This window comes from Vombatus ursinus, unplaced genomic scaffold, assembly GCF_900497805.2.
Source record: "Vombatus ursinus unplaced genomic scaffold, bare-nosed wombat genome assembly UNPS02000749.1, whole genome shotgun sequence".
NCBI classification, from domain to species: Eukaryota; Metazoa; Chordata; class Mammalia; order Diprotodontia; family Vombatidae; genus Vombatus; species Vombatus ursinus.
In genome coordinates, this window is record NW_020940527.1 from 12223049 (window position 1) to 12238094 (window position 15046).

General features: G+C 42.1%; 1 protein-coding gene across 3 annotated transcripts in view; it reads left to right on the top strand.

Moving 5' to 3' along the window:
- RET (ret proto-oncogene) overlaps positions 1-15046 on the top strand; it is a 161395-nt gene that overhangs the window by 25497 nt on the left and 120852 nt on the right. The window contains exon 1 of one of the 3 annotated variants that reach the window (XM_027857603.1): positions 3628-3687. The exons of the other annotated variants lie outside the window; for them this stretch is intronic. Coding sequence (XP_027713404.1) covers positions 3660-3687 — 28 coding nt within the window. The 5' untranslated portion in view covers positions 3628-3659. Of the gene's footprint in view, positions 1-3627; positions 3688-15046 lie in introns of those variants that run through there. 3 annotated transcript variants of the gene reach the window in all.

Sequence of the window (15046 nt, forward strand, 5' to 3'; positions counted from 1 at the left end):
AGACTGTGCATTAGGAAGATTAATGTGGCAGCTCTGTCAGGATGAATCATAGACTGGAGAGGCTAGAGGCAAGGGAGACTGGATGGGAGGCCGATGTAATAAAGGAAGGTAACTTCTTTCCTTGGTGATGTTGGGCAAATCTGTGTCTTCTTTGAACCTGTGTTTCTTCATCCATGAAATGATGATGTTGCCCTAGTAATCTCTATTAGCTCCAAATTTTTAATTGTCCTACTGTTCACCATTGGTTGTGTAGGATTTTATCAGGGGAGAAAAAAAAAGTGTTCCTACAGTAACAGTCAGAAGGATATTTATTTTGCATGATGGCCTGATATGATATGTGAAGGTACATTTTAGGCATGTCTTTTATATACCTTCTAAGCTACTGTAAACTTCGCAGGAAGTGTGGGGGTAGGGTACGGTGGGATGTTCTTTATTATCCTAGGACAGCCCTCCTCATGCTTCTTGCCCAGTAACCTTGTTGCCTTTAGCTTCAGCTCTGGCCCTACCCAGAAGAGTTATGCAGGAGACCTTGGGTTTCTCAGGGACAGAAGCTTAGTACAGAGTCTGTATTTGCTCTGCAGGAGGGCACATGGGGACAATCACAGAACTTAGAGGCAGAAAACTTAGGGTTGCAGTTTTGGCCTGGATGATCAATAGTTGTGTGGGTCAGTCACTCAAACTCTTTAAGCCCCAGCTTCACCTGTAATCAGTCAGTCAAACAACATTTATTAAGTGCCTACTGATTTCCAGGCACTGTGTTAAGTGTTGGGGATATAGAAAGGGGCAAAAGACAGTCCCTGCTCTCAAAACATACAATCTAGTGAGGGATAATAATCATAGTAGTTGTACTATTTTTCTCATGACCCTGAGGCTCAGAGAGTTGGAGTCAAAGTCTTCTGAATTTTAGAGATGTAGAAATCATTGTGCTTCTTGCTCTTCCCTGATGAACCAGGGGACTGGAGGCGGTGAAGGATGGTTCAGAGGAGTCCCATGAAGTTTATTTTTACATGTAGTAACAATGAAATGCCTTAAGTAACTCTGATAAGTTGCAGAGCAGGGGCTGATCTGCATTCTTAGAAAGAGTTCCCTTGAAAAATAAAATCAAAGGACCAGTAAAATCAAACCAAACAATGCTATGTGACCCAGGTCCAGTCACTTAGCCTTTGTGTTTCTCAGATGACTCTTTGAAACTTCCCTAGGTGGTATCAGAACAGAGTCTTAAGGAAGCATCCCACAGCAGACCTCACAGTGTGGTACTGGGCAAGGCAGGGTCTCTATTTTCTTATCTGTAAAATGGGCATGAGAGTAGTAGTCCCTACTTTACAAGGCTTTAGAAAAATCAAATGAGAATATTTGTAAAGTGTTTTGCAAACCTTGAAGTGCTTTATGAATGTCAGCTGTTATCATTATAATCAACTATTTCATAGCTAGGTTGAGTTGTTTTTTTGCGAAATAAAATTTTATTTTCCAAAACAAAAAAAAAGAATGATAATGGCATTGTTTTGCATATTTTACAAATCTCTTTAATGTTTGGCTTAGTAGAAGGCAGCTGGATTCTCATATCTTTTGCATTCCATCTGTTGTTGTATATTGAGGCAGCTAGGCGGTACAGTGGACTTGGCATTAGGAAGACCTAATCCTGTCTCTTACTAGCTTTGTGATCTGGGCAGATCATTTAACCTCTATTTGCCTCAGTTTCCTCATCTGTAAAATAGTGACAATAATAGCACTTATTTCACCAGAGTTGTTAAGAACAAACGAGACAGTATTTATAAAACATTTTACAGACCTTAATCTACATCAATGCTATTATTGTTGTAGATGAATTATTATTGTTAAATTATAATTGTAGTGTAGTTAAAATATAGAGTATCCCAAGCATCTGAGAGCAGTTTTAAGCTATTAAAGCTACACTAAGACTTTTGGGACACAGTATATGACAAAATCCAGTCTTACACAGCTATGGAGTTGGAAAAGCAAGGGGCATTTTGATAGGTAATGTCTTAGTATTATTATGAAAATAGTTTTGACCTCGAAGACCTCCTAAACAGGTTTCAGGGACCCTCAGGGGTCACCACACTTTGATAACGTATGCCTTAGAGAATTGCCTGGGAGAACTAAGCCTTGTGTGTGTCTCCTCCTTCCCCCAGCCCTACCACAGCTCGTATGTATTGGGGAGGGGGATGCAGAGCTTGATCTCAGATCTTGCTGACGCTGCCTGGCCCTGTAACTACTCCATCAAACTGCTTCTCCTTGGCTATAATAAGAATATAATAACACCCCGCCTACCTAAAGGCAGGCTTCTAGATTGGCAAGCTCCTAAGGTCCCTTAAGTCGTTGAGATTGTAGGATGCTCTGACATCTCAGTGCATTGTTTTAGGCAGCCCATGTGAGGGGATTCAGCTGATCCTCACAGACAATTTTTACAACATCCCCCAAAGACCTTAGTGGTTACTTTGAATCCCATCTTTTCCAAGGTTTCAGAAACCTAAGATGTGGTGTGTGTGAGAGAGAAGAAGAGGGAGGTGGGGAGAGGGGAAAGAGGTGGGAACAAAATGGAGTGATTTTGTTTTAATTACCATGTATTCTCTCCCCACCCCCACCCCTATCCCCAATCCTTGTAATGCTTGTCTAAGGCAGGGAGAAGGGAAAGGAGACAGGTGAGAGGAGAAAGGGGTGTGGGGTGGGATCTCTGGCTCTTAAGGGAGAGTGTAAAATTAGTACCAAAAGAAAACCAGGCTAGCCTTCTCTCCACTTCAGATACCAGTGGAAACTGAGCCCTGTTGTGAATGAATAATAGGTCCCCTGCCAGTAAAGGGGACTCATTCTGAGCTAGAGGGAAAGCAGGTGGGGGAGAGCAGGTGGACTTGCATGAGCAAACACCTTTGTTTATTTTTTGCTCAAATGGTTCTTATTAATGTGAAACAAAACAAAAGAGCCCGGCTCTTAAATCCAGCAGGCACCACTAGAGCAGTGAGGGTGTGGTGACCATTGTCCATTGACATCATCACAGCCCCTCTGGGAGAGGCAGCATCCTGGATGCTTAGCTCCCACATCTGTTGTCTCATGGTAAGCCTGCTACTTTCGGGACCTGTGATTCAGGGTGGGTTACTGGGAGATGGAGGAGGCCTTGTTGGTGTTGTTATGGCGGTTCCATTTTCCTGTTCCATTTCAGTGGAGGGGAGTACCCTCCCAAATCTCTAGAGTCATACTAATAGGAAAATGGCTAGCAGAGTCCAGATCCCCACCTGTTGGGGAAAGTACCTTATAGTAGTTGTGAAATAGGATAAATGGCACTTAAAAAAAAAAAGCTGGACCAGTTGTGGGGGGCAGGAGACTGGGACAGAGAGAGAGAAACAAGTTTCCTAGCCTTGTTCAAGAGAACATGACTTGCCTCTTAAATCTCTGAGGTTTTTCACCTCTTCTGTCTAAAAAGGAAGTGAGAAAAGAGCTTGAAATGAATGAATGAATGAGAGAGAGAGACAGACAGAGACAGAGTCAGAGTTATAGCCAGTCAGTTGATCTATTTATTTGTTTATTGGTCCTATTCCCTAGAATTTTGCTGTCGGCCAAACTTGTAAGCTGGAGAGAACATGCCAGGTATCAGTCCTGTGGGAAACAGACGTTTTCAGAATGCCAGATCGGAGCTCAGAGTTTCCATGTCCCAAGGCCCTCTTGTACTTCAAGGTACATGACCCCATGACTAACCAGGCTGTAAGCTTCAGGCTGTGCTATAGAAGTGTGTAGAAGCAGTTGTCCCAGCCCTAAATTTTCACCCAGGTTTAATTTCCGTAGCCACCCAAATCTCCAGAACCCTCTTTGTAGCAGATGAGTTAATCTTTAATCTCAGTAAAAATGAAGAGGCAGGAGCCTGCAGGTGAAATCATCAGCATAGGAGTCAACAGAGGCCTCCTTTATAAGCTGGAAGAGGCTCTGAAGGTAGATCAAAGGCAAGAAACCATTCTCCAGCTGAACCTCCTCCTCACTGCCCTACTCAGGGCCACTCCAAGAAGGGAGTGTTGTTATTACTGGCTAATGTAGCCCACTTTGAAGGACAATTGGAAGGGGATAGGAAGATTATACAGAGTCCACTCAACCTGACGATCCAGTTCACAAGCCACACCTTGTAGTGAACAGCTGGACCTGATGGCATCTTTGCCAAATAGAGTTGTATTCTCTCTTGATAACTCTCAATAAAGTATCTAAAAATAACTAAGCAGATACACTGTAAATGGATTATAGGTAATTGCACCGGCTTAATGTAGTCACAGTTGTATCAAGTCATGATGTCATCCTTCCTAAAGCAATTTTTGTAGAGAAGTGCCCCCAAGCCCACATCATCCTGCTTCCATCGCTAATCGAGGGGTTCCTTCTGGAGTGCTCAGCTCCTTAACTCTGACAGGAATCCACTCTGCCTCAGCCCTTTATCTATAACTGTTTTTCTCTTCCCCCCCCCCCCCCCACCATACTCCCCTTCTCTAAATGGCATTGCCATCGCAGGAGGAGATAGAGAATGCCGTGGATCGTCTGATGAGTTCAGGCTGCTTGAGTACAGTTGAGAGAATGTAATTACTTAGTCAAAGGTTCCGAATCAGCTATGGGAAAAGCTATGAGAGTATCTGATCTGTCTCCTTGCCAGTATAGCCTCTTGTTTGTTATTCGCCCTCCAAGCTTCCCCTCCCCCCTTTATTCAGACCACACTCCGCCCTCTTCATGGTTGTCACTAACCAATTCATCTTCATTTGGATTTTCCCAGGAGCTACTTTCAGTCAGTGCAGTGAAAAGAAGGTTGAATTTGAAGTCAAAGGATTTGGGTTCAAACCCCACACTTTCAGGAAAAAATGGGATACTTTATTGAGTCCTTAGCTTAGTGACCTTTGACAAATCTCTTAACCTTGCTGAGCATCCATGTCCTAAAAGGAAGGGGTTGATCTAAGTGACCTCTGAGGACCTTTGCAGCTGAAAATCCCTAAATCCCTATAAACTAGGAAAGCGTTGGCTGTTGGTCGGGTAACAGATTGTGTGGATAAAATTTGAGGGAGGCTTATTGTGGAGATGTTGGGCACTGGGTGATGAATTGTTTCTATATTTCAGCACAGTACTTATTTTATGATTATTATGTGCAGTACCTTGTTCTGAGGGAGGCAGGGAACAAAGATAATTACTGCCCTCCAGGTGCTTACTCTCTTATGGAGGGACAGATGTACACAAATAACTATGATATAAGGTAGAATGAAAGAAGTGGATAGGAAGGTCAAACAGAGGAGATGACTTAGTACCTGTTTGATTGTGGCTAAGTCACTTAACCTAACAGTCTTTCAGTGGTTTCATTTGTAAAACAAGAGGGTTGGATTTGATGATTCTATGGTTCTTTGTCCCCTTGTACATCAACATTCTGTGGATTATGGGCCTTTCCAAAGATTATGGTTGAGGGGGAGGGACTTTCTTTGAATCCAGAATCTTATTAAATAACCAACTAAGAAAGTCATACAATCCCATTGACATCACATTGGTGAAGTCATGGATTTCCTAAAGCATTAAGGTAGGAAGTCTGTTCATCAGAGCTAAACAATTAGGTGTGAAGTGAAATATCTTTTTTGGATGTTGGGGGACATTGTATCTCTGAAACTTCTTCTATGGGGTGTGAGTGAAATTGATTCTCTGACCTTTCTTGTGAAAGGCAAAACATCTTGTTTTGGTAAGAGGATAGTGATGGGAATCATTTGTGGGGTTTTTTCTCTTCAGATTTACCTATAATTTGAGGGTCTTTTGATCTCTTTCTAACATTTAGAATTATCTGATCCCTAGAATTCTGCATATTGAAATTGCTTCAGAACTACCACTGGCATCTTTCCAGACTTCTAAATGTTAGAACATTGTTTCTTTCATTTCTTGTGATGAATCCAGATGCCTGCCTCTTGTATCTTCCTCTCCAAAGCTACTTTCTGTGTGCATTTCGTATGTACCTAATTATTTGTGTGTTGCTTCTCTATTAGAATTTAAGTTCTTTGTGGGCAAGGACAACTTTTTTTGGGGGTGGGGGTCTTTCTTGTATCCCCAGAACTTATCACAGTGCTTAGCATACAGTAGGTGCTTCATTAAGGACTGATTCATTTTTCTCCACCACCACCACCCTCCATCCCTGCCCTGGGGAACTTTGACTTCTACTAAGGAGCGGCCTTCAGGACCACTAACAAGTTCTTCATGGACCTTTAAATCAGAGAACCCTGGATCAAGCTAGTGTAGAAGAATTCACCCTCTCACTGACAGCCTACAGCACTGACTTGAGGCAGTTCCTGAGCAGGGCATAAGACTAAACGGTGAATCCCTAGTTTTGAAGGCAAGACTGAATTTGAAACTTGAAGTGAACGATTCAAAAGATGGCAAAGGCTGGGGTATAGGAGAGATAGTTATCCCATAAAACTATCTATTTCCTTCCCTTTGGCCACAAGTTTTAAAGCCTTGCTTGGGCTTGAAAGCCTGGCTTGATATGGGAGCTACTTTTTTCTGTTTTGTTGAGTCTCTGTGACCATGGCAAGGTGCAGAAGGTGATTGCATGACAGAGAAGTGAAACAGACCACCTCAGGAGTGGCAGCATTTGAGATTTAGAAAGAAGTAAAGCCAGAGGAGAAGATGGGAATGGCTTAGATTTTGATGGAAGAATGCAGAGTGCATCAGAAATCCAATTCATCAAAATTGCCATCTTTCAACAATATACAAGCTAGAGAGACAGGGCTCATTTTGAAAGGGAGAACGCAGACTTTCCCTTCCCTTTCAAATGGTGATGGAGTGCTACAAGGAGAGGATGGATAATCAGTCTTCTACCGTGGACAGCAATTAAGAACGGGGATATCCTCTGTCTAAAGCCCTGTGTTGTTGTATCTGAAAAGACTGCTGGGGAAGGAGCATGATATATTCTTTAATAGAGTGTATGTGGCTTGATCTGGAGTAGTCAGTTATCCAGTCACTCTAATGCTCTTTCCTCTTGAGCTTCAAGAAAAATTTCGAGTTGTAGAGGGGGAAAAAAAAGCTCCAAGTGCCCCAACTGGAATCCAGGAAATGGAAGTCCCATTATATACTACTTGCTTTGTACACATGGATTAAAGGACATTTGTTCTGCTAATGGATTTTACTTCCTCTTCTTGTGTAGAATGACTGTAGTCCATGTTAGTCTCATTAAGGCCAGTTGCCCTGAGAACTAATTCTGAAAGCAGAGATGAGGGTGGGATTGAATTTGAGATTAGTGGGGGGTGGGCAAGTGTGCAGGGTTCAGAGAGAGGCAAAGGCTGAATGTATGAGAAGCAAGGGGATAGGGGCATTTTTGAAGTGGAGGAAATGAATAGCACCAAAACCAGATATTGGGCAGAAGATTCATTCCCTTCACTAAACCGAGAGCCCCCTTATATCAGTCAATCGATCAAAAAATTATTAAGCACCTACTTTGTGCCAGGCAATGTGCTAGGTGCTGAGGATATAAAGACAAAGTGCCTACTCTTGGGAAATTGCAGTTCTATTGAGGGAACAACATGTGCGTATACCCGTGTATTCAAACCAAACACAAAACAAGTTCAAGGTTACTTAGGGAGATTAGGAAAAATTATGGTATAAGACAGCCTTGGAGCTGAGCTTTGAAGGCGAAATTGCTGCTGTTTGTCCTTCATTCTGGAAGAGAACATGACATCAGGGAGGTGATGCCATGACATGCAAGTGAATTGGATTTAAATGAGGGAGGACTGTGTGGCATCACCAGCTTCACTTTCTCCTTCAGAGCCATCTGGTTCCAGTGGTCATATGTAGATCAGGACAACTGGAGATGGCCCAGGATGCAATGGGGGACCTTGGTCTTTTTAAGCTAAGGTCTTTAACAGGTATCATAAATAGGTAAATAGAAAGAGGGAGTGCATTCCAGGCACAAGAGAAACATACAAAGATGAGAGATGGAGTGTCTGATATGAAGAATATTAAGAAGGCCAATTTGGCCGGGGCATAGCATGCATGAAAGGTAGTAATGTGCTGTAAGGTTAGACCTTACAAGCTTGACTGAAAGGGAATGGTGAAGTATTAGCCCCTTTTTCCAGATTAGAAAACTGAGACTCTTGGTTTATTAAGTGACTTACTTATTGTTGCCTGGGGAGATAAGAAATAATGGTAGGAAGTAATAGAAGGAATTAAGTAGGAATGTGGGAAGGGAGTTGGGACTCTATTGAAGACTGAAGGTTTTATCCTCTCCTTCGTTTGGAGAACGTCACCATATGGCTTTGTAATGGAGGCCTCCAACAGTGGGTTACTGACTTTCATTTATCATTATTTGATGCCTCTATAAGAATTCTGTTTTTAAATCATTCAGTCAATCCCTTGCATCTCAGACTGACTACAAGTTAATTGTCCCAGATGGAGATTTCCTGCTCTTGCTATGTGACCCTGATCTTTGATGTGCATTCCCCTTTATCCACAGAGATGGCATTCTGATTTGCTGTCATCAGAGCAGTGGTTTTCATTATTTTTACTGTAGTAAAGATAGATTGCATTGTAATAGTCACACCTCTTCACCTAGTATCCTTTATAACCTGGCAGTTATCCAGATGTCAGGCCAATGGGGGTGGGAGTGTGGAGTGCGGTAGTAAGAGAGAAGTTGTGTCCTTCTACTTGAACTTATGCCTGGAGGGGCGTCAGACTCACCATGATGGCCCCATGATTCCCCCAGCTGCTGATGCTAGTTCTCCCCAAACTACCTTGTACTTATTTTGTATCTCTTCTGTGTAGACTTATAGGTGTGCATGTTAACTCCCTCATTAGAAGGTAAGCTCTCTGAGAGCAGAGGCTATTTCATTTTTGTGTTTGTATCTCCAGTGCTTAGTTAAGTGCCTGGCACTTAGGGGATAGGAACAGGGACTGGACCCGTGATTTTAGCTGGTAACTACCAGATGAAAAAACTATCTCTGCCATTATAAGTCAACCTCTTAGCACTTCAGATGGCGACCTAGAACCCAAAGAGTTTAAGTGGTACCCAGGGTCAAACAGCTAGTATTTAGCAGAGGCTGGACTTGAACTCAGGTCTTCTTGGCTTTAAGGCCAGCTTTCTATCCACTGCACCACATAGGAGACACTTTAAAAATGCTTATTGATTGATTAAAAGTGATACTACCATGGATAGAGTGATGAAGTTGGAGTCAGGAAGATCTGAGCTCCAAACCTGCCTCAGATATTTACTAGTTATGTTATCCTGGACAAATTGTTTAACCTCTCTAAGCCTCATTTTCCTCATCTGAAAAGTGTATAACTTAAGGAGTTGTTGTGAGAATCAAATAAGATCGTAAAAAGTGTTTAGCATAGCGCCTGGAACATAGCAGGTGCTACATGAATACTAGTCATTATTATTATTATTACTCCAGATTAAATCAATAAACTACTGATCTGGAGTTTCAGCAGGATAAGCTATAAGTTTCTCAGGGCCAGCTGATTTAATGACAGCATTTGGGACATTTTGGTACATGAAATGCCGATGTTTGAAATGGTTTTCTTAAAAACAAAACAAAACAAAACACCTAAAATATGACTGGAACCTGTATTCAGGAAGGTAGAAGTTTTAACTGGTAAAGAAAGTAAATGTTCTTAAAAACACTTGATAACTTTTCTCTCCAGGCCCATCTTGTTTGTCTTACCTCATTCCTTTCCATCTCTTTAAAAACTACTCATCATTTATGATCCAGCTCAAATTTCATTTTCTCCATGTGATCTTCCTAATGTTAGAATATCATGAGTTCTGTTCTAGATGTACCCTAAGGAAGAAGGTTCAGAAGGTACCGAATTATCCAAAGAACAGTTTCTGCTGACCTTGTGAAGCATCCATCGCAGCCAAAACTCTGTGACATTTTCCACAACCAAAGACTTTGGCTCAGGGAAATTCGTGTAGGAAAATAGAAACACTCTGACACATACACAGGGAAGAAATACTTAGGAGTTCCTGACCCATATGTCCATACTATCTTTTTTGCAATTAGATTTTTTTCCCCTTTTGGACAGTATTCTGGGACCTTAGATAAAAAAAATGTCAGGCAGGAAACTCTCTTGTACGTAGAGAGCTACTGTGTGGTGAAGCTGTCAGAGTATGACAGACCAGAAGGCAAGATCCCAGTTGCCTCCACTCTCCCTCCTCCAAGCACATTTGTTCTGTTATATAGAGTTCTGCCCGCATAACCTGATAAAGGCTGGCTTCCAGACACCAGTGGAAAGCTTACTTACTCGTACTGACTTCTCTACTGGAGATGAAGATGAGAGAGACTGGTATTCTCTTCAGGGCTGCTGGCCACAGCTTCTGCCTTCCTTCTCCAGAACATGGTTAATGTCTTCTCCACTGTACTTAACATCTTGACAACTACACATTTTGCTGAGTTCCCATCTCTAAACTTCTATTTACTGTATGAACATGCAATTTTGTACTGAATTATACAGTCTTGTGCTTTCTTCCGCTTACTTCATTTGTATGTAACTTTTCCAAGTCTGTAAGTAGTAATTCAGGCTCGGGGGCAAATGTGTGTGTGTGTACCTGGCAAGTGTATATATGCCTGTGTGTACCCATTACAGGAGAGGAGGAGGAAAACTTGGAGGGAGATACCAGCCACAAGAAGGCAGCATAGGATCATAACTTTAGACATAGTCATCCAGTCCACCCTCTCCATTTTGCATATTAAGAAACAGGCCTGGAGATATCTGGTGACTTGCCCTAGGTCCCACATCTATCAAGTGGCTGAACTAGGATTTAAACTGAGGTTCTCTAGTTCCAAATGTAATACTTTTTCTATTGAACTTCTTTGAGCAGGGTAGGGCCAGCCTGAGGAAGAACTCACCTGGGGTAAGGGAAGGCCTCAGGATCTCAACTGTGAGTATAGTCTTACTGAAAGTTGGGGAGTAGCAGTTTATCCTTCAGGGAATCTAGCCCTGTCTCACACCCTGGATGACCTTCAATCCCAAAGCCTTCTGAGCAGGGTGCAGTTTTCTAAGAAACAAACTGTACACAGAACAGGCAGTGACCCAAGCGATGGATCTAGCCATTATGGGTAGTGGGCATGCCAGGTTATGGAAACTCCAGAATCAGGCCATTTGCTATGGATGGTGAGCCAAGGATCCAAGGATGCTAGTGCTCATAGGAGGTAGAAAAATCATTCCCTCGATAGGTGTCCCAAGTCCATGGTCCTCTTATTTTCTCCACCCCATTATTCAGACCCTTTTGTAACTTAATTACTTTGGTGATACCCCTTTTGTTGAGGTATATTGGGAAAATTGCTAGTATCAAAGCTTTTACAGCCCTTCTGGGAATGACTCCATTTGACCTCGTATCTTGGGAGTTGGAAAGAATAGTTTTGGTATCATAAACTTGTGCCTTGCCTAGTGCCTTCTGGGAGATGAGGCAAACAGTGCTTTATAATAATAATGCTTTTTACACTTTGGGCAGCTCCCTTTTTTATAGGGCTATAAACTTTGGAGCAAAATTTTTAGGTAACATACCTGAAATATAGATGTGAATAGCTATTTCAACTTAGGTTTATAGAGTCCTTACCTTTGCTGTGTAATTTGTATGTAAATGGCAATTTTAAAAAATGAGTTGCTAGAACAGAGACATGGGGGAAAATTAGTCTGAAAGCATTGGGGTGGGATTTAAATGGAAGAATCTGAACTAATCCAGGAAATTAAGTATCATTCCATGTGAATTTCATTGAATCTAGTGAATTAGAATCTGTGTAGCTCACTGCCTAAATTAATGTTTAGTTATTTTGCATGGTCTTCTGAATAGTTTTCACAGCAGAAGAAGTACTGCCCCCATTAGACGAGTGGTGTGAGAAACAGAAGGTCAATGCCCTTGGTGATCTGGCTTCTTTTCTCTGATACCAACCAGCAGCTACGTTATTCGTGGGCACTTGTTAGGAGAGGAAGTAGCACCTCCCAACTTTGGCATCTAGTTTATATCCCTTGCTTATCCCTCTTCCTTCCCCTCCCCTCTCTTTCCCTTTTGAGTACTAATATTTTCTCCCAAATGGATTATAAGCCTCTTGAAGAAAGTGAACCAAGTCTTCTTTCTCCATTCTGTGCACATAGTAGTTGTTCAGTAAAGACTTGTTGATTGAAGTGGATAGATTTTTATGAACAGAAGTGTGCTAAGGCAGTCAGTGCAGGAAGGCAGTATGGGACAGTGGAAAAAATACTGGCTCTGCAAGCAAAAGTTCAAATCCCTATCTGATACTTAATACCTGGGTGAAACTTAAGCAGTCATTAAACCCCCTGAGCCTCAATTTCCACACGTGTAAACTGCAGGTTGGACTAAATGACTCTGAAGTCCCTTCTGTGAGCCTATAGTGTGGTGAAAAGCACCAGATTAGAGCCCCATCTCTGCTAACAGCTGTGTGACCTTGGGCAAATAAACCCCACAGGAATATTTGTAGAATGGAAATAGTAATAGTTGCTCTTCAGGGTAGTAGAGAAGATCTAAGGCATTAACTAGCATTTAAGTGCCTACTATGTACAAAAGACATGATTGGTGGCTCAGTGGTTAGACTGCTGGGCCTGAAGTCAAGAAGACCTGAGTTCAAATCCAACCTCAGACACTTCCTAGCTATGTGACCCTGAGGAGTCACTTAATCTCTGTTTGCCTTAATCTACTGTAGAAGGAAATGGCAAACTACTCCAATTTCTTTGCCAAGAAAAAACCATAGACAGCTTATGGTCCGTGGGTCATGAAGAGTTAGACACAACTGGACAACTGAACAACAACAATTATGTACATATGTTGGAAATACAAAAACTGAAGGAACCAGACTTTGCTTTCAAAGAGCTTATATTCTATCAGGGAAAATAACATGTACCTATGTAAGCAAATACAAAATAGATATAAGGTGATGTGGGGGGAGGTGAGGAGGATCAGGAAGGGCCTCATGCAAAAGGTGGCTCTTGAGAAGAGTCTTGAAAGAGACTCGGGATGCGCTTTGTAAACTGTGAACACTGTCTATTCAAATGTGTTATTAAGTTTATTGTAACATCTTCCTATTTTTTTTTTTGTGGAGCCACCTGTTATGAGAACAAGGCTGAACTGATTCATTGGGTAGCAAGACCAGCTTCTTCCTTGGGGCAGAGAGATGAATAGCTTCCAAGTTCATTTTTGTGGGAGGGTGGGAAGGGCTGTTGAAAAATATTATGGAGAGGATTGTACCTGGGCCTTGCTGTAATGCTATTGTTAAGAGACCAGGCTAGGGAAAGGGATTTCGTAAATGCAGTTACAACCCACACAGTCTGGGTCCTGGAACAAATGAATGGAAATTCCTGGAAGGTAGATTTTAACTCAGTCCATAAGAAAGAATTTAGAATCTCTGTCTAGAAAATAGAATCTTGGCATGGGGAAGGATTTCAGAGGATATCCAAACTCCTACTCAAATTGTGAATTCGCTTTCAACACGCCTAAAGAATAGTCATTCAGTCTTTGCTTACTGATACCAAGTCCAGCTCTCATGCCACTATCCCACACTGCCTCTCTAAAATAAACTCTCCTGGCACAAGGTGATAGGGCAGAGAAAATTTTAGCAGATCGCAAGTTCAGCACTGGTGTGTGTCTACACAAAGAGCTACTGTATCAGCAGCATTGGTATACTGTCCATAATTATAGGGAATATAAAGGGAATAAGAGGGGAAATAGTTCTTCTCTTTGTCTCTCTGTCTCTGTCTGTCTCTCTTCACTGATTCACCTCCCCTCCCCCAACCCCTATCACCTCAGCTGTGGTCAGACAAGATACCCAGTTCTGGGTTCCATGTTTTCAGTATGCTGACAGGTTGGAATTCATCCAGAAACAAATGACCAAGATGGTGATGACAGTGTCATACAACCATGGATTTGAGGAGCTCCGAATGCTTAGAACTTGGGAGAAGGAGGCACCTTATATCGCTCTTCAAATACCTGAAGGATTGTCATTTAGACATTGTATTTGGCCCAGTGGTCAGAACTAGGAATAATGGATTCAGATAAGGCAGGGGGAGTGCAAATGAGACCACGTTGACTGTGGTTTAGCTAGATGAACAAACACCTGTTGGGTGTCTTATATAGGACCTCTCCTTCAGCCAGCGACTATCCTCAGCGGCCTTGGAGAGCTCTGCTAATGCTTACGATTACTGATCTTTGAATTCTCTTCTCTACATACACACAGAGACAGTCCCAGGGTATGACTGGCCAGAAATCACCGTGAGTTCAGATGAGTTCAGGACAGAAAGGGTCACCGAGTGAGTTCAGACCTGGCACTTGTGTGTCAGGGAGAACGGGTGAACATTCCTGTCTCTACAAGATACTGTCCATGCCCAGTGTTTCCATGTGGGCCATCCAGGAAAATTCAAGCTGGTAAGCCCGGAAGAAATAAGGCTATGCCTGGAAAGAACTGTTGTCAGGATCAAGGGAACTTCCCTTCATGTTTGTCCAAAAATAACCAGATTTTTTTTGAAAAGTACAATGCTTGTGTATACCCTCCATTAATTTATTTTTTTTTGGGAAATCACTTCTGTCTGTTAAGTCACTAATATAGCCAAAGAAGATAGCAATGAGAATGTGGTCAGAATGAGGGTTGGCCCTCAAAAGCAGTGACAAGTGAAGGAAACTAATTCTTCACCGAGTATTCTCTGAACTAAATTTCAGAATTTCAGAACTAAAGACTTCTAAGCCCCACTCTGCTACCACCTTGTACCTGCAGACCTCAGGGGTTATGTCTAACATCTGCAATTCCTTCTGCTTCTCTGCCTGTCACTCAGTTACCGAAATGCATCTTATGCCCTTTGAGAGGCCTCTAAGTTACCAAGACTAACTATAGAACAACTCTGATTCCTTCCTTGTATTATTTTTCTCCATGTTTTCCCATCTTGGATGCTAAATCACCTCTGGGCAGCTGTATTTCTTAACCAAATTTAGCATAATCAGGAAGCATCAGCAGACAAAAGAGTCAAGTCACAAAAATATGGGTGCCCTGTATGTGTGTCTGGAAAGACCCAGAGCTTTATAACTCATTCATCAAGGCAGACA